At 56.0% G+C, this 18,659-nt stretch overlaps 1 protein-coding gene across 2 annotated transcripts in view; it reads right to left on the bottom strand.

Annotated features, from left to right (window-relative positions):
- Positions 1–1,311: 1,311 nt before the first annotated feature.
- The window catches only part of ZNF609 (zinc finger protein 609), a 60,652-nt gene continuing 43,304 nt past the window's right edge, over positions 1,312–18,659 (bottom strand). Inside the window, exons 3-10 of one of the 2 annotated variants that reach the window (XM_084214105.1) lie at positions 14,699–14,924; positions 8,343–8,430; positions 5,613–7,971; positions 4,829–5,195; positions 4,495–4,670; positions 3,799–4,015; positions 3,607–3,685; positions 1,312–3,454 (exon numbers count right to left, since the gene is read on the bottom strand). In XM_084214105.1, the coding sequence (XP_084070231.1) occupies positions 3,612–3,685; positions 3,799–4,015; positions 4,495–4,670; positions 4,829–5,195; positions 5,613–7,971; positions 8,343–8,430; positions 14,699–14,924 (3,507 nt within the window). In that variant the 3' untranslated portion in view covers positions 1,312–3,454; positions 3,607–3,611. The remainder of the gene's footprint in view (positions 3,455–3,606; positions 3,686–3,798; positions 4,016–4,494; positions 4,671–4,828; positions 5,196–5,612; positions 7,972–8,342; positions 8,431–14,698; positions 14,925–18,659) is intronic. The other variant, XM_084214104.1, reaches the window with a different exon arrangement.

Here is an 18,659-nt window from a genome sequence, read left to right as displayed (position 1 = left end):
GGTGGGATATTTGCCCCAGCCAGGGGGATTCTCTCCTTTTCCAGGAAGGGGCCATGGTGCCAGCAGTAGGTCATGGCTCAGCCCAGCCCTATCCCTGTCCCATGGCACTGTTCCTGCATCTGGGCTGGCTCTCTCTGGCAGGCCGCAGGGAATTGGACTGTGCCCCAGGGCCATACTCTGCTCTTCCTGGCCTGGCTGCTTATTGTGGGACTGTTCCTGTTGTGCCCTTGCCCTTCATGGATGATTCTATTGGGAAGCTGGACCTGTGTCATTCCATATCCACCACGGTGAGTGGTTAGGGAGAGGTAAGGCTGGGATATGAGTGAATAAATAATCATAAACTTGGGTCTCTTTGCTCTCCTTCACCTCCATGAAACCAAGAGGGAAAGGAGCTTTGCTCCCTCCAGCAGGGCATTAGACCCTCTACCAGTTTAAAATGAACCAGGCTGTCCTCTGAAAGAGGAGTCCTTGAGAATGGATGTTCCCTGGCTGAAACTGCTGAATGCTGCTGCTGGCTTGCGAATGGTGCATTTATCCCTTCTTGTAGCTTGAGACCGGAAGGTGCCTCCTGGGTGTCCCTGCATGTGCCAGTGGCTGGCTGCCACCCCATGGTGCCCCAGGCTGGCACATCCCAGCTGATGGGATGGGAACCACTTTGCTACTTCTTACTGGTAAAATGTAGAATTCTGTCTCACCCCACAGGAGCTGGAGTGAGGCCGATCTGAGCTCTTCATTGTGCTGGAGATACGAGGCTGTGCCACTGCATGTGCTTCTCTGACATTTTCAAATCCTCTCCTGCCCTGCCTCAAGTAAAGGAGGGCAAATGTGGATTTCCAAGATCACCAAATGCCTTCGAAACAACCTCTGGAAAATCTGGAAGGTGTCCCTGGGGGATCCATGCCTCCCACATGGATCACCTCTATGGCAAAGCTGGAGGAGCCAAACCCTGCCTTGTGCCGGCCCAGTACCTCCTGTACCCTGAGGCCATGGTGTAGGGCAGGGCCTTGGTGTCCAGGGGTTCAACCCTGGGGGGTTCTGCCTCCAATTAACAGGTCTGAGCTCAGCTGCAGCACCCACCAGAGCCATGAGTGCTGGGGCAGAGGTGGATCCAGGGGTCAATGAGCACCAAGAGCCTTCTCAGACGCCCGAGACGGGGAAACCCCACTCCCACCCCCAAAAATAACTGGCCACACTCTTTAGGGATAAAGGACCAGACTTGGGGGAACAGCAAGAAAAAGCCACCCTCACAGGTTTGTGATTGTCTCTTAAAAAGATTTATTCTCCCTCCTTGCCTAAATGTACAAAGGCAAGAAGAGTACAGTTTGTATATATATATATTTATATATATATATATATAAAAAAACAAGGAACTTGGTAATAATGTACACTTTACAGAAGGGCAGAGTCAGGAAGACTGAAATGAAACCCAACACAGCAACGCCAATGGAAACGAGCTATAAACACCAACGGTCTGACACCGGGGCTGGGGGTGGCCCCGTGGGCAGCAGCTGGCCCAGAGAACCCGGAAAATGTCAAACCTCAAACCTATTCTGCATAAACTGTTGTTTCATTTAACACCTAAAGGGAGACTCAACTGGGACCCAACTGGGAAGGTGGGGAGCAGCCCCCCGAGCCCCTCCGCCTGCCAGCAAAGCCTGTGGCACCCCCAACACCCCCAGGCACTTCCTCTGCGCCGCTGGAGCCGCTGTGGGCCCCGGCCGTGCTGGGAGCCCGGCTGTGCCGGGCCGGCCGAGGCTGGAGGTAGGAGCAGCCAGCGGGACACTCCTCCACGGGTGGGATGTGGGGCTCTCCAAAGCACCCCAACCCCGCCAGTCCCCGGTCCCGTGGCTGCATGTGGCTCTGTGACGGGTGCGGGGTGGGTCCATCAACCCACCGTGTCCCTGCGGAGCGTGCCGGGCCACGCGGCCCCGTCTCCTTCCAAACACAACAAAGAGTGGAAGAAAAATGAGTCAGACAACAAGAGCAGGCTGGGGCCACTGCGCCGCCGGCACCTGAACCGGGCCGAGAGCAGCCAGCGCCTCCTTTCCAACTGGGTACAGTGGGATGGGGAAGAAACGGGGAAAGAAAACAAAACCCAAAACAACAGATTTCAAACAATTGCTTTTTACAGTATGTACAGAGCCCAGCAGGCAGAGCATCCCCGTACAGCGGCCCTCGGGGCCGGGTGCAACACGGACACACACAGCTGAGACCGATGGCGCCCCTGTCCCCCGGCCGGGCAGTGGGAGAGGCGGGGCAGAGCGGGGCGGCCCGGCCGCTGCGGGGCCGAGGTAGAGTGTCGGCCTGGGGTGAGCCGCTCTGGGGCTGGGGGCAGAGGACCAGAAAGCCCCTGTCCTCAGAGCTGGGAGCAGCCAGGAGTGGAGACCATCTTCCTCCAGGACCTGGCGCCCCCAGCCCTGGCACGAGGCTGGAGCAGGGACCGGCATGGCCCCACATGCCTCTGGCAGAACCTAAGTGTGCTTGTTTCTTGCTGCGCCCTGCCTGCGGCCTGGGGAAGCTGCCCTAAAAGCAAATGGTGGATGAAAAGGGGAGACACAGGCCCCCCACAGCAGGATGTGCTGCCCCAGGGTTTGGGGGGCACTTGCCGTGATAGTGGGGCAGAGAAAAGGCTGGGGTTTGCAGAGTTGCAGCTCCGAAACCAAAGCAAAAGCCACAGGCAGGAGCTTCAGGCAGGTCTGGACCGTGCACAGCCTGGGGGGCCCTGGCAGCCTGTGGGGTGACAGATGCAGCCCCCAGCTCTGTCCCCTGCTGCCCACAGCCCCAGGGAGCCCCAGCCCCCAAGAGCAGAGGCTGCTTTGCTGGGGCCAACAGCTTCCCCAGCCTCACATCGGCCATTGGCTGGCAGCTCCTGCCACAGGCACAGAGTTGTGGGTGCTGTGGGGTGCAGGATCAGATGAGGGACTGGGAGAGCCCCACAGCTGCCTCCAGCCAGGCTGCCACCCACCCACCAGGCTCACACCAGCCCCCTGACACCTGCCAAGGCTCTGTGAGCCAGTCCTTCCTTCCTTTCCTGAGACTGTGGCCATACGGCAGGCTCGGCCCCATGTTCCAAGTCCCCGCCTGCCCCCAGTCCTATCGTGAAGCAGCAGCTCACAGAGACACGGCAGGGTCCCAAATTCATCAAGAAACCTCAGTGCTTCTGTTTCCTCTTCATATGCACCAGGCAGGTGAGTCGCCTTCACCCCAAGTGCTGGTGCTCAGTAGAATAAATATATCCGCAGGTACCAGCTCACCCACTCCCCAAAGAGGGGTGGGGTGGGGAGTCAGTGTGTGTCCGACGAGGGGAGAAGACAGAGTCTGCCTCAGATCACGGCAGGAACATCAAGCAGTACAATTAACACCATTCAACTGATGTCTAAAGGAGTCTCCAGCGCTTCTCCATGTGAGCCAGTCACACGTCTTGTACAGCCCAGGCATCCCGGTGTGTCACATCCTGCCACGACCCAAGGGCAAGTCAGCTCCCGAGAGCCCCAACAGCCACGGGCAAACCCTAAACCCTCGAGGGCATCCCGTGAGTGCCCATCCCGGCCACCTCGGGCCCAGCCCGGCCGCGCACGGGGAGGTGCGGCAGGAGCGGAGCCTTACCGTTCTCACCTCCGGGGAGGCGGGTATAGGGAGGGAGCGGAGCCTTGCTGGCTGGCAACGATGGCTGTGGAGGAGAGACCTGCCGGGGAGAAGAGGTGTCAGCAGCTGGTAGGCAGGGCCCGCGGCGACACTGTGAGGGTCTCATGGCCCAAGGGCAGGTGCAGCTGCCCCCCAGCCCAGCCCCATTCTCACCTGTTGCATAGGGCAGGTTGTACTGCGCTGGCAGCAGCGAGTACCCGAGGTGGTGGTGGTGGTGGTGTGTCGAGAGCAGGCGCTGCGAGGGCGACGTGCGGGGCCGGTCGCCGCTCCTCTCCCCCGCACCCGCTCCTCCAACACTGCTGCAGCTCCCGCTGCCCCCCACCACCCCACAGCCAGCGCGGTCCCGCTCCTGAGACGTCTTCTCGCTTATCTGGAGAGGAGAAAGCAGACACGTGCTGAGGGACACGACCAGCGACCCTGGGGCACGTAGGGATGTTCCCTCTGCCTTTGCCCAAAAGGTTCCCATGGGGCGAGATGGCCAAAAGCCATGTGGAGGACACAGGGCCTGTCTGAGGACCACTCTTTCCTCACTGTGTCCAAGCTCTGTCTCCCAGCTCAGCCCAGGAGGAGCCACGGGATGGAGACAGTCCCCATATCCCACTTGCCAGCTCCAGGGCTGAGGACAAGTGTCACCTGGTTGCTGCAGGGCCTGGAGATGCCCCAGCATTGGGGCACAGGTTTGGCTAGTCCATCCCACAGGATTTGTAATGTTGGAATCCATGGCTGCAGGTTCCCCACAGCAGCAGAAACAGCAAAACCACACAACGAATGGAGCTGCTCCCACCTCATTATAGGATCTAGGGACTATCCCACAGAACTGGGCGAACCCAGTGCCCTGCTGATGCTCACCGTGGGTGATTTGCTCTTGTAGTGGCTGGCATGCTGCTGCAGGATGTCCAGGGCCTTGGACTCCGAGCTGGATTTACAGCTCACGCTGGGGCTGGCTCGGGACTTGTCACTGTCATCACTGCCGGATGCCTTGCTCCCATATGGAGAGAAGGAATAGCTGGAGGGTAGGTATGATCCTGGGGGAAGAAGAGCAGTCAGGGCACCCAGAGAATTCAGGCAGCACAGTGAGAGCATGTGGCTCTGTATGCGTGTGAGAGGATGTCCCACAGCCACCCCCCACCCTGAGAGCAGGGACAGCTGGGAATGGACACCTTTGAAGCCCCCAGCTCCCTACCTGGGTAATTCTGCATCATGACGGTGGGCATGGCACGGTAGCTGGGGTGGTTGGGGTCATACGACTGGCTGTAGGAGTAGCCGTGCATGTACGGGATGTAGGACTGATGCTGCGTGAGGGGTGAGGACACGGGGACGTGGACACTGGGCCTGGGGTCCTTCCCCACCATGCGAGCCTCCTCGGTGGGGGTCAGCTTGCACTCGGAGCTGGTGCTCTCCTTCCCGTCCTCCTTGGATGAGGCTTCTTTGCTTCGATTTCTTTCTTCCTTCAACTTTCGGTCCCTCTCCTCTTTCCACCGCTCGTCCTCTGTCTTGATGTCTGAGTACTTTGCTGGGTAGACGTAGGTCCACATCCGGGGCTCAGCTTCCTGCAAGAACAGCCAGCCATCAGAACAGCTGCCTCCCCCTGCCTGACCCAAAACCAGCCTGCGTTTGCAGGAGGCTGGCAAGCCCCATTCCCCTTCCCTGGGCTCTCCTTGGCCCACCCGTGGCCTCCGCTTCCCGCAAGAACAGCCAGCCACCAGAGCAGCTGCCTCCCCAGAGCCCCACCTGTCCCAAATCCAGGCTAGGTTTGGAGGAGATCAGCAAACCCCACTCCCCTTCCCTGGGCTCTCCCTAGCTCATCTTTGGCCTCACAGCCCCACCCTTTTCTCTCATGGAGTCCCACCACAAGCAGAGGACAACAGGTGCTCTCTGAGGTGATGGCCCCAGCAAAGCCCGGTGAGCAGCTTCCTCCAGGAGCAAACCCAAGGAAGGCTGGGCTGGCAGACAGGGTAGGGCATTACCTGTCTGTACCAGAGAACAGGGTCCACCTCCGCTTGCCGGCCACACTCGGAGCCGGCCTTCGTCTCAGCCGTCTCCTTCCCTAGGTGACCAGCCTCACTCAGCTTCACCTTGAGCCCCTCAGCGACCTGGCTGCTGGACAGCTTGGACGAGTCCTCCAGCTTGGGGATGATGACAGATTTGGCCATATCAGGACCTCCCTGCTCCTTGGGCTTGCTCAGCCCTGACTTGACGAGGTCCGTGAGGCTTGGGGCTTTGGTCAGGGTTGGGGGCATGGGTGGCTTCTGCTTCCATTCTTCTTTGAGTGCTGCCTCCCTCTCTTTCAAGCCCAGCTCCGCCTTCTTCTCCAGCCCTCGCTGCTGCTGCTGCTGCTCCAGGCTCTGCCTCTGCTTCTGCTGTTCCTCGTACTGCTGGCGGTAGGCAGGGTTGGTGCTCAGCAGGTGGGCATGGTAGCCCTGCTCGCTGTAGCCGTAGGGTGGCACGTAGGCGTACTGGTTGTAGTAGAGGGACTGCATGTACATGTTGGGGCGCTGCTGGATGACCGAGGGCTGCTGGCTGGAGCCACTGCTGAGCTCTGCCTTCTTCTCTTCACAGCCTTCACTCTTCACCTTCACCTCTGGGTTCTCCTGCTCCTCGTCCTTCTTCAGCTTCAAGGTCTGTGTCTCGGCCGCAGACTGCCCGCTAGGGTTCAGGGGTCCTGGGCTAGCCTGGGGGTAGCCAGGGGAATAGTAGGTTTCAAAGCCTTGGTAGAAGGGAGACTCTTTGCTCTGCGGTTGTGGTGGGAAAAGAGCTTTTTTGGCGCCTTCCTTGACCAGCTGCTCTGGATCCTTTGCCTTCACGCTCTCCAGCTTGCCCTCTCCATCTTCCCCAGCATCAGAGATGTCCGAGTAGGCCGGGCTGTTGGTCTTCACCGAGCTGGCCTCTGCCCCATTCTGGGTAACAACGTGCAGTGGGGTCAGGGGCTGGGCTGGGTTGGTATTCTCCAGCCTGCTGGCCCCGCCGATGGAGGGACTGGGTGCGTTGTCAGTGAAGCTGTAGATTTTATCTGCCTCGGCCTTGATGCTGGCAAGCCGGCTCTGGTGGGGGTCAGATGAACCGTTCAGCAGCCCCTCGCCTTTCATCCCCAGCTCACCGGATTCCCCCCGGAAAGGGCTCTTACCTTCCTCCGCTCTGCAGGCTTTGCCAGGAGTCAAAGGGTTTTCCACCTCTTTGGGCTCTTTCTTCTTCTTGTCTTTCTTCTTCTTTTCCTTGGAAGGAGTGAGGGCAGGGTTGACAGCGAAGGGCTCTCCCATCACTGTTGGCTTGGGCTGGATGGGTTTGAGCTGGGGGCTGTTGGGCATGGTCTGGACCACAGTTGTGGCGAGGCCAGCGGAGGAGCCGGGGCTGGCTGTGGTCAGCGTGGCAGTCTGGAAGGTGTAAATCGGCTGCGGGGGGATGGCTGGTGCAATGGGTCTGGCGGACTTCAAGCTTTTGGAAGGAATCTTCTCCTGTTTAGCACCAGAGGCCTTCTTTGACTTGTCCTTATCAATGCATCGCTTCTCCAGAGAGTCAAAGTCATCATTACTCGTCTCATCAGCCACTGAGGGACCATCCTCAGAGCCATCATTGGACAGAGCACCCAGGTCTGTGTCCCCTTCCCCACCAACTTTCTTCTTGCAGGGGACCTTGGCGCTGAACTTGCTGGATGGGGAGGGGCTGTGCGGCTCCATCAAACGCACCTTGGGGGTGGCCGAGCGAGCGGGCGACAGGGAGCCCTTCTGCGTCCCGGCAGCACCATTGCAGCTCCCGATGTCGGCATGCAGGGAGGGCTCCTCACCATACTCGCTGTCCACATCCGCCTCTAGCTTGCTGTCGTCATCCGTGTGTGCGTGGGCCTGGTGGTACTTCAGCCCATTGATATGCTTGTACTTCTTGTTACAGTTGGGGTGGGGACAGTCGATGAGGATGGGAGAAGGGCAGCTGCGCTCCAGGACAGCTGGCTCCACCTTGACCGTGGCAGGCGGCACCGTGGCCGAGCCCATTGAGTTTGTGCGGATGCGCTTGCTGCCCTTGGAGTCCTCCGAGCTGGAGTTCAGATCCATGTCGGAGAGGGGTTTGCTCTTCCGCTTGGTGACGGAGGAGGGACTGGCCTTCACGTCCTCGGCGGTGCCACCGGGCGGGGTGCGGTGGTCCGAGGAGTTCTGGCTGCCCCGGCGCCCCTTGCTGTTGGCTCCCGCCCGGGTCTTGCTGCTGTTGCTGGTCCCCTTGCTGTCCGAGGCAGCGGCCGTCTCGTTGACCGGCGTGTTGCTGTTGGGGCGCATCCGCTTGCCCCTGCCCCGGCCGTTGCGCATCTCCAGGTCACTGGTGGGAGAGTCACAGAACCTACAGGGAGGAGGATAGAGAGGTTTTAACAGAGAGATGGCTGTGCTGGCCTGTGCTGTCCCCAAGGCACAGTGGGGACCCCCTTACTCCCCTCACTACCAATCCCATAGACTTCTCCCCCCACTGACCGATAAAGAGGAACCAGAGAGGTCCCCTGGGATGTGCCACAACGTCTCCGGTCCCCAGGACAAGGGACGTGTGACTGCAGGGGCAAAGAGTCATGACAGCAGCTGGGTTGGGCAAGGCGGAGATGCCAACCCCCGTGGCAGCCCCATGGGCACAGGGCAGAGTGTCCCAGGTGCCATGGGGGCCATACAGGGCCAGACCTGCCCTCAGCACTAGGAGCCCACCAGAGCCCCCCACCCACTTACCGGGGAGGTGCCCAGTCATGCTGCGTGCAGTCCAGCAGTGTCCCCACGTACGTCTTGTTCCTCCAGGTGACATTGACCACCAGCATCCCTGCAAGGCAAGGGGAAAGGGTCAGACAGGGCCAGATGTGATCCCACGGCGCCAGGAACCTGCCCCTCAAGACAGGCAGGAGGAAGAGATTAGCTCTAGAGTTGAAGGAGGGTGGACAAGTTGTCATGGGCTCTCAGAAGAAGTTAAACACTGGGCTCAGGGCTGGAGGAGCACCAAGATGGGAATTGGAGAGTCCCAGCTCATCCCTTCCCCTGGCACGTCTCACCTAACCTCTCTTCCCGTTCCCTGCTTTCATGGGATGTTAAAACCCAATGATCCCCAAAGGGCTGTGGTACTTCAGCCCTTCAGGGGGGACCTGAAGATCCACACTGGCTCCATGTGTGCTCAGGCAGGGTAGGGAATGTGATCTCCAGGGAGAAAGAGCTGGGAAGACCCTGGGGAAAATGCAGAAAGCTCCTAGCAAGGCTGTGGACTCCAAAGTGGAGCTGCAGACCCCCCAGCAGGGCTATGAACCAGCACGGCCATGAACCTCATGACTCTCTGGAAAAAGCTGCTACTGCCGCTAGATGGCAAGCTGAGCCCAGCATTCCTGCTCAGGCAACTGTCCCTGGCAGGAAAACCCAATCCTGGCAGAATAACCTTCTGCTGCCCTGGGCCACTTTGCTTCAGCTCCATGGGAATCCCTCTGCCCTGTATTTCCACCTGGAGAACCATCCAGGGAACCACAGCCTCCCATCATGGAGCAAAGTCACTGGGCATTCAGAAAACCTTGGAGTTTCAGCTTTTCCACATTAATTCAGAAGAGGAACTGCCTGGCTCACACCCTCGCTGACACCGAGGACCCTCAGCACCTCTTCTGGGAGGCAGAGGGGTCTTCCACAGCACCCCTCAGCATCGTGGTGCCTCCTCCTTGCCACGGATCACTGGAGCAGAGTGTGTTGTGCCAGGCACATTTATCCAAGCAAGGTAAAACTCGGGAACATGTTTGCAAGGGTTGATGAGTGCAGCAAGATATACGGCCCTGGGAGATGGATGGAGCCGAGGGAGCCCGGAGCAGCTGTGCCTGAAGCATGTTTATAAATCTCAGCCCACATCCCCCGTTGTGCTATGCCAGCAGCCAGCTGCAGGCTTCGGCATGGATAATACATGGAGCCAAGGCCCGACACGTGGGGCTCCTTCAGAAAGAGAAATGAAATGCAGACCTTCTCTTTCTCCTTTTCCTCCTGGAAAATGTTGCGAGCAGATTATGGGAAGAAATGGTGCCAGCACATGGCCAAGAGCCACAACTGGCTCATCCCAGTGAGCAAGACTCCTTCAGAGGAAGGTGCTAGGGACCTGCCTTAACAAAGACACAGCCAGGCTGTGAGGATAGAGACATCCTGAGGGAGAAACCAACTGCTGGGAACCCACAGCCCCATGCATGGGAAGATCAGTGGGAACAGTGGGATGCTGGTTCCAGGCATCCCAAAGAGGACACATGGAATGTGGCCTTCCATTCTTCCTAATACAGCAGTTTTTGGCAGGCAGGAGCTTGCCTCCCTTTCCTTAAAATCCAAAGAAGCTCCTGGCTGCCTCCTGCGCCCCAACCCAGCCCCACCATTCCCAGGACACCTCTGGGGAGCTGCTGTGAGATTCTCCCAGGAGCTGTCTAAGGACCTGAGAGCCACTGAGGAACATGCAGCACTAACCCAGGCCCCATTTTTCCCAGTCCCTCTGCTCCCCTGCCAGTTAAATCCCTCTGAAGGCAGAGAAGACCACGTGAGCCACTGGAAGTTAATTGCATGGCAAACCACTGGAGTCTCTTGTGCATCCCGGGGTCAGTGTGTGATATTAGAAAGAAGTGCAGGCATTTTTCATCCCAACCACCACAGTCACAAGAGAGAGATGAAAGAGGAAGGGGCAAAATGAGCTGGCACTGTGTCTCCTTCCCTGTTGGAACACCAGACCTCCAATACACACCAGCCTATATTTAACCCACTGCAACCAATCATACCAAATCCCCTCCTAATCCTCCAACAATAACCCAGGACAATTTAAACCCCAGGATAGATCCTAAGCAGCTTTTTTCACCCACTGTGTCCCCCTCCCACGGCAGGATGATGAGCAGGCATGACAAGGGCAGCAGTGAGGAAGCAACGTTTTTGCATCTCTAAGAACGCTGATGCTCTTGAACAGAAGGAATCCCACTTGGGTAACTCCCACCCCACGTGGTTTCATGGGAAGGTGACATCTCTGAAGCTCTTAAGGAATCAATATCATCCAAATCTGGGTGCAAACCACTCAGCATCCTGCTCACCAAGTGCTCACATCAGAGCTGTATCCTGGGTGGAAAAATTAAGGGTTGGTAATGGTGCAAAGTTGCCATTCAGGAAGGCAGTGTATGAGAAAATCCTGGGATTATGTGGGATGGAGTACAAGGTGCTGTGGGCACCAGGAGCCATTCTATTGGGGCACATTCTCCCCCTTTTCAAAGGCGAATCCCCCAAGCCCAACCAAGAACATCTCCATTAATTCCTCCTCTACCTGTATCACTTCCAGGATGCCCTGGCTTTGGGATGCCCCTTCCATTAATTTCTTCCCCAGCTGCATCATCTTTAAAATGATCTTTGTCATTTCCCCTCCAGCTGCATTACTTTCAGGATGCTCCAGCTTTTCCATAAGCCCAGCCCATGTGCAGAGATCCCGCCTGACCTGCAGTGCCCAGGCTTTGGGACACAACACAAAGCTGCTCATGGCCACCATGCTCCTGCCAGGAGACAGGGGACACCATGGGTCTGTCCAGCAATAACTGTCACCTCACCCAGTGAGGAGAGATCACTCACCAATTACCATAAAGTGCAAAAGAGACTCACCCTGGGGAAACCAATTTAATTTATTACAGATCAAGTCAGAGTAGGGTAATGAGAAATAAAGCCAAACCTTAAAATACTTTCTCCTGGCTTCTTTCCAGGCTCAACTTTACTTCTGATTTCTACATTTCTGCCCCCAAACAGCACAGGGGGAGGGGGATGGGGGCTGCTTTTTCTCCCCTTCCTAAATACATTATCCTAGAGGTGCTGCCCTCATTGCCAATAGGCTCAGACTTAGCTGACCTTGTCCAACATGGGGGAAGTTTCTGGTGTCTTCTCTATCAAACCTCGACAGGCAACATGAACATGGTTTCCCTGGCAGAGCCAGAGGGAGACAGCATCATCCCATCATACCATGCAGGGATGGATGCTCAGATGGTGCATGACTGTCCCTGGCCATCCAGCTGCTTTCCAGGGACTGCAGCACACAGAAAGGTCACTGCCTTGGACTCCAGGAGAGAAGACTATGGCCTCTTCAGAGACCCATTTGACAGAATGCCATGGGACAGAGCACTGGAGGGACGTGGGACCCAAGGAAGCTGGGTGATGTCCAAGACTCATCCCTTAATTCAGGAGCAAAGCATCCCAACAAAGAGAAATCAGGTGGAAATGCCAGGAGGCCTGATGGATTAACAAGGAACTCTTGGAGAAACTCAAACACACAAAGGAAGCCTGCAGTTGGGTAACCCTCAGCTAAGGGGGTCAATGACTTGTTTGCTCTAATCTTCACCTGCTCCAGCCACACCACCTGAGATGGAGGAGGAAAAGACAGGGACCAGGAGAAGGAAGAACCACCTGTAAGAGAAGTTCAAGGTGTGTAAGTCCATGAGACCTGACGAGACCCAATGTTCCCATGGGAGCTGGCAGAGGAAGCGTCTAAGCCACTCTCCTTTGTATTTGAGAAGTCTTTGCTCTCACCCTCCCATCTTCTCCATTCTATCCCTATCTATTGCATTTCCTGCCTGCACCAAGCAAGGTCACATCCACTGGCATGTGCCAACCCTGGGCAAGCTTGTGTTCCATCATACCCTCACGAGAAGTTTGCAAAAGGACAATCCAAATGTCCAGAGTACAGAAATCTGAGCCATGGGTAACCTGCCACTAACATCCCAGCAAGGAGCTGGAGGAAGGGATGTACAGTGTGCTGATGTTTTCCAGGTGCTGCCACACCATGATCCTCATAGCTCTGAGGGTTTGTGTTTGTTTTGCTGGAATCAGCACTGTGTGGCACCATGGGGAGGTGACAAGGGGACATGATCCAAGCCAGGTGACACCAGCTTCACCAAGGGGGATGGAGGAGAGCTGGCAGCTCCTGAGGCAGCCAAGAGTGCAATGCTTCCTGATATGATCAGATCAGTTAATCTGTTCCTCAGTTCCTGAGGATCAGAATTACATGTAACAGCACCAGGGGAGCCCCTAAGATAGCTGCTCCCCACTGAAAGTGTCCTGATAAAACACATCCCTGTGCAAGCCAGGCTCAGCAAAGGGACAGTGTCACCAGTGTCACCAGCATGGCTGCAGGAGAGCAGGAATAAGTGTTCACTACCAGCTAGACCAGACCTTGGGCCAATACCAACCTGGACTGGTGGAGGAGAAAGTGGACCAAAAGCCTGGAGCCAGATGGTTGGGAGCCCTCTGGGATGCCTTTAGCAGGGCTCATGGATTCATGGCATATTTTCTAGTGGGAGATGAGGACAAAGTTGGTTCAGGGAAGGAAGAACATCATCAGGTCCACTGGAGCTTCATGCTCCCATCTCAGATGGACTTGTCCTTCTTGTCCAACTTATTCTTCCAAGCATTGCCAGGCTTTGGCTTTGGCTTTAGAAGCTTTTCTCCATGATTTTGTGGACACAAAGGCAGTATCAGAGCTTTTTGTGCAGGAGTGGATGTGAAATCCTTGCTCCCAACAGTGGCAACCATCAGCAGCTGGCAAAGAAGCATCTCTGTGTGAGTTCACTGAATTACCACAGACTAAAAATATCTGGGCTGTGGGAAATCACAGGACACCTCCAAGGCATGTTCAGAAATCGTGGCTGTGGAAGCGAGGGGTAATGCAGACAGACAGGCAGACAGGCATGGAGCTCCATGGTGGGAGCAGGACTCCTGAACTCTTTTGTTTTGTGTTTCTTCTCACAGGTTTCACATGTGACATCCTTCTGCTTTGGAGCAGCAAAAAAAACACACTTACAGCCCCCAGCTGCCTTAGCCAGGGTGATTTTTTTTTCCATATGGAATGGATGGCAAAGGAGAAGAGTGTGGAGGTGCCCACCCCAACCAGACATCCCAGTCTTCCCTGGCATGGTCTATCCACTGCTCTCTTCCCAAACAGCTCAGGTGCTATTTCTCAATAATTTTTCCAAGGGGAACAACTTTGGTGCTCACATCAGCAGCCACTGCAGCACTTGATCCTGTGGCAACCACGGTTTCAAAACCAGTTTGCCAGTAGGAAGAGAGAAAAAGCAAACTGGGCCCACCCCCACCTTTCCAAAGCATGGGACAAAAAGAGAACCTCACTGGAAGCAAATAATGGGAATAGAGATTTCAGCTCCGCTTCCATCCCCACTAATAGTCTCAGTGAGGGGTGGCTGGGATAAAGGCCAACAGCTTCATTCTCTGCACAGAACAGCAATGGAAGAGTGGGAGCAGATGTCCAAGAGGAGCACATGGATGCCTGGCTAAGATGACCCACCAACCAGCCTCCACCACCACCACTGCCCTCTCTCACCTTTGTGCTTCTAGGCTGTTTCTGCTTCCAGACACAAACACAAGGACCTGTGCCTCCCAAGGCAGAAACCTCCAGCATCCCACTCAGGCTAGAGGGAAGGCCAAGTTCCAGCGCTTGCCATGGGCCACTGAGCCACCTATTCATCCCTGCATTCCTTGGCAGAGCCCCAAGAGCAACGAAAACCCATCAAAGGACCTGGGAAAGCAAACCAAGCTGCGCACGGATGGGATGAGCTCCAGTGGAAAAAAAAGATTGGATTGGATTGGCTTGGCAAGAGAGCCGAGAGGCTGATCTCCCACAGAGTCGATTTTGAGAGCTCCATTGGGGTTTTTTAATCCAGCAGGAGATTTCTGCCACCTCCCAGGGTTTGAGTGTTTTTGTGACAGACCTGCAGGTTGCCAAGCAAAAATGAAGTCAACTCTGTCGAATTCCTGTGCCGGCTGGCACGGCCTTTCCCCTGGCACCTCCAAAACAAGTCAGCTCTTGTTGAAGGGCAGAGAAATGGCAGCTTAGATTTTCGCCTGCTGTCTGGGCAAAGGGATAACGCAACACATGGGGCTGATGCAAGTATTGGCCCATTACTCCCTTTACTGGATGAATTATGGACTGCTCTCACTCGGCTCCTCTGTCCTGACCACCCAACTGGTGGCAGGAAAGCCCAGGACATGCCAAAGAACAACACAGCGGGGACACGGGAAGGAAGGGACTGCCACAAGTCCCCTGTGACACTCACCGTCCTCCGTCTCCTGCCAGACGATGCCCTCCAGGTTGACGCTGGTGCCGGGCTCGCAGGGGCCCAGGCACTCGGGCTCGGTGGCCAGGGCCACGTCGCAGGTGTTGACCCCCACCGAGCGGGTGCGTACCATGATCTGCTCACACGGCGACGAGATGTCGTTGTTGACGACAGGGACAAGAAGATGCAAGGGCAACACTGCGGGCGTAGAGACTGGAGATTCCATCTGTGGGGAAAAAGAGAAATGTGGTCACCGTCAGGAATACTGCTGGCAACACAGAAGGGAGAGCAAGTATCAACAGACATTTACACTCCTGGAGAACCTCAAGCTCAGGACTGCCACCTTCAGTTCACATCCCACATCCCATCAGAGGACAAGGATCTCGCAGGGCTCTGCTGCCCTGGCGTGCCCATACCCATGTAACCCTGGGGAGCTCTGTAGTCACAGAGATCACACCCAAAAGTCCTTGTGCAGGAGATATCTGTGCTCCTGCTTGAAAGAACTCGTGGCAAGTTCCTTCCCCGACGGCTTCTGTAATCATGCCCGGTGAGGATGCCTCTTGGCTATGGCTCAGATGTTAATGCAGTCAATGACTTTGGACCCCATGGATCACTAGAAGAGCTTCTGCTCAACCAGCAGGACAGGACAAACGAGTAGCAGACTCCCTCCGGCACCCATGAAAACCAACATCCTTCTCCTTCCAGAACTACCCTGTGACAACCTGCAGACACAGGCACTTGGATCATATCCCCCTCCCCTACACAAGTATCTGCTTCAGAGCCTGATCCAGCAATTGTGGTCTCTTTGCACATAGAAACCAGATCCCACAGCCAGAGCTGGGCTTGGAAAGCCAACAAGCCAACATGCCAAGTGGAAGCCCAGCCAAGCAACCCTGCTGCTGAGAAGCCAAGGTCCTTGGCCGCTCTGCCACGCAAGCAGATTACAACAGTGTCAGGAGGAGGATGGCTGATGGGCTGATTCTGTGGCTGGCAAGGCAAGGTGGAGACCTTCTCCTCTTCTGGGGTTCATCAGCCAAGCCAGCCACGGCCAGCCACCCCCACGCCTTGGCTTGAGAGGACGTGCAGCAAGGGGCTCCTCTTCAGCTTAGACTTCCTCTCTTCACCATTTGTGATTTTAGACACTGGGCTACTTCAGAAGAGAAGTAGAATGAGGAAACTGATCACATCCGCAGCAAGCGCTGACCTGGGTTACAGTTTCAAGCAGGCAAAGACTCCTCAAGAGCACCCAGAGCCTCTAAAACTCTGTGGAGGGAAAACAATAGACCTGGAGAGCCCAAGTTTGTGGTTACCAAGTGGCACAGGCACCATCCCATGATCCCTTCCAGCCTTCTGCTGACTCCCATCCTGGTCCTGGCCAGCTGCCAAATTTGCCTGCTCCCTCTCTTGCTCACATGTCTCCATCCTTCAAGCAAGGGAAACAACTCCAGCAGAACCTTGCATGTCCAACCTAGCCTGCCCCACCCAACAGGATGCCCACAACCACAGCAAGTGCCTGGAGCTTCCCACCTCCCCACCAATTCCTGACCCACAGATTCTCTCCACATCCCTGGTGACACAAATCTCTAGACAGAGGAGCAGAGATGAGGATATCACATCCTGGCTCTGATAGGGCAAGTGGATTTGCTTTTCCAGCAGAACACAGAGCACTTTCTGTCTGCAGCCCTCTCCTTGTCCTGCATCCATCCTCTCTCTCGACAGCTCATCAGAGCAACAGGCAGCCCACTTGGCACTAAAGATGGCCTGGAGGTCTGGAACAATACTGGTTGGACCCCACAGTCCCCTCCCCAGCAGCACAGCTTGTCATCCACAACAACCTCCAATCTCCCAGCAACAGAACCAGCTCTCCCCCAGGAGCCCATCTCCAGACCATCCACCTCCAAGGCTGCCATTGGGCCAGTGGCCCAACTGCACCCCATGGGATTCAAGAAGGGTGGTTTTGGCATAAAACCACCCCAGAAGGCTGCCAGAGGAGCTTCCAGAAGACTCCTGCAGGAAAATCACCCCCCAAAACACAGCAATCTGGATCAGAGGATGCTCCAAGGAAGTGTGAGGCTCCTTTGAAGGGGTTCCCCAACACCACATTCTGCAAACCACAAGGCAGTCTCCAGCAAAGGAAGAGCCAGGGAAGAACCAGGCAGGGCTGCCTGGCTTGGGTGGGCAGCAGGAAGAGCCCAGGGAGTGGCAGGGACCACTGGGCCCCATTGCCTGGGGAGTGGAGGCTGCGTGTGCGCTTTGGAGACCTGCTGAGACCGTTCAGCTTCCTTCCACTCTGCAAGAGAAACCACAGCGCAGCTCAGGAGCGTTTAATTACAGTTCCAGCTCTGCTAATTATCGCCCGGTCACATTCGTAATCTGCATTATGCCATGGTGCATAATAAGCAGCTCACTGAGATCTCTAATAAGCAAGGCGGCTTGATGGGATTTCATATCTCACCCTGCTCTGTAATAAACAGCCTCTTTCAGCAGCCGTGGGGAGACAAGGCGGCTCTCCTGCTCCCTTGCCTGAAGCTCCAGAGCAAAATAAAAAGGTTCAGGATGGTTCTTCAAGGGTGAGGGCAGGAGCAGAGGCTCTCCACTGGGACACAACCAAAAAAAGCTGAAAGCTGTGCTGGAGGAAAAGACATATGGATCAATTCCTGAAATTCACCTCCCCCCTCTATGTGTGCCTTATCTCTTGTTGCCATGATCTTTTCACCCTCCTGCTTACTGAGCAAGGTCAGGAGATGCAGGATGGCTGGGAGAGCCCTACATATCATGGGGTAGCTCCTTTGGCTGCTCTTTTCCTTGGAGGGAGAGAGGGAGCCTGGGGCAATGCTGGCCTGGGGGTGGTGGGCAGCACTCACACCCCCAGCAGTGCGTTTCACATCACCTCCAGGGCTGTGCTAGCTGAGATTCCCAGCTCCAAAAATGAGCCTTGTACCTTCTGACCACCCCCCCATACCAGTTTTGGGCCCTAAATACCCTTTGCAGAAATAAAATTTATTTCTCTTCCCACGCTGGGCAAGCTCTAAGATTAAATGCTGGCTGCACTCTGACTGCTGGAGGAACCTGGTGCGTCTGCAGGCACCCCTGTGGGAGTTAGATGGGGTGAAGCTCCTGTGTGCCAGCGCTGGCCATCCGTGTCCGCCCGCCGCTGCCTCCCCTAATGAAAGCCCTTTGTGTTTCTGGCGGAGGCTTTCCCATCACGAGGAACGTGCTTTCACCACCGCCGAGGACAGAAGTGGAACGGAGCCAAGCCTGGGCGGCAGCGGCCAGCACAGCCTCTGCTCGCTGGGGGAAAAGCAAATCCACCGAGAGTCCCGAGTGATGCCAAGGGCGCCATGGGATGCCAGGCTCTGGGGGATAATTAAAACCTACCCCTCGTTACAGGCCCCCCAGGAAGGTGGAATGGGGTCCCACATGAAGGGAAGCGCCACAGTGGGTGCTGGCATGGAGAGATGCACACAGAGCAGTGCCTGCCATCTTAGCACCACTGGTTCCTTAGCATCGGCTGCCCTCAAGGGGACATCAAAGCAGCAATTATTAACAAGAGAGTGAAGAGGGCAAACCAGAAATAAAAACACCCCACTGGTTTTAATGTCACTCCCTGGACCATCTAGACCACCCATTCATATTTATGAGAATTTTGGTTTGTCCCCAGTAATAGAAGTCAGGCAAGAAAAATGCATTTTGGAGTGATAAAAGCCAAAAGCAAAAACCCCCAAGAAGAGCAACTAGCAGAAATATCTGTGGTGTATTTCCAAGGGCAGAGAGGGTGTGAAGGTGTAGGGCACCCCCAGATCTGCACCCCATCTGTCAGCCAGAACTCAGAGTGAGATCACCAAAGCATCTGAGATGGTCCTAGGCTCCAGTATCCCCCCCACCTATGCAGCACATGTATCATTTCTCTCACCTACAAGGTCCTTTCACTCCTGCAGACACAGAGACAAGAAAAGCCAAG

This window comes from Fringilla coelebs, assembly GCF_963513975.1.
Source record: "Fringilla coelebs genome assembly, chromosome: 12".
NCBI classification, from domain to species: Eukaryota; Metazoa; Chordata; class Aves; order Passeriformes; family Fringillidae; genus Fringilla; species Fringilla coelebs.
Note: the sequence above shows the minus strand (reverse complement) of the source record. Positions and strands in the feature narration are given on the sequence as shown.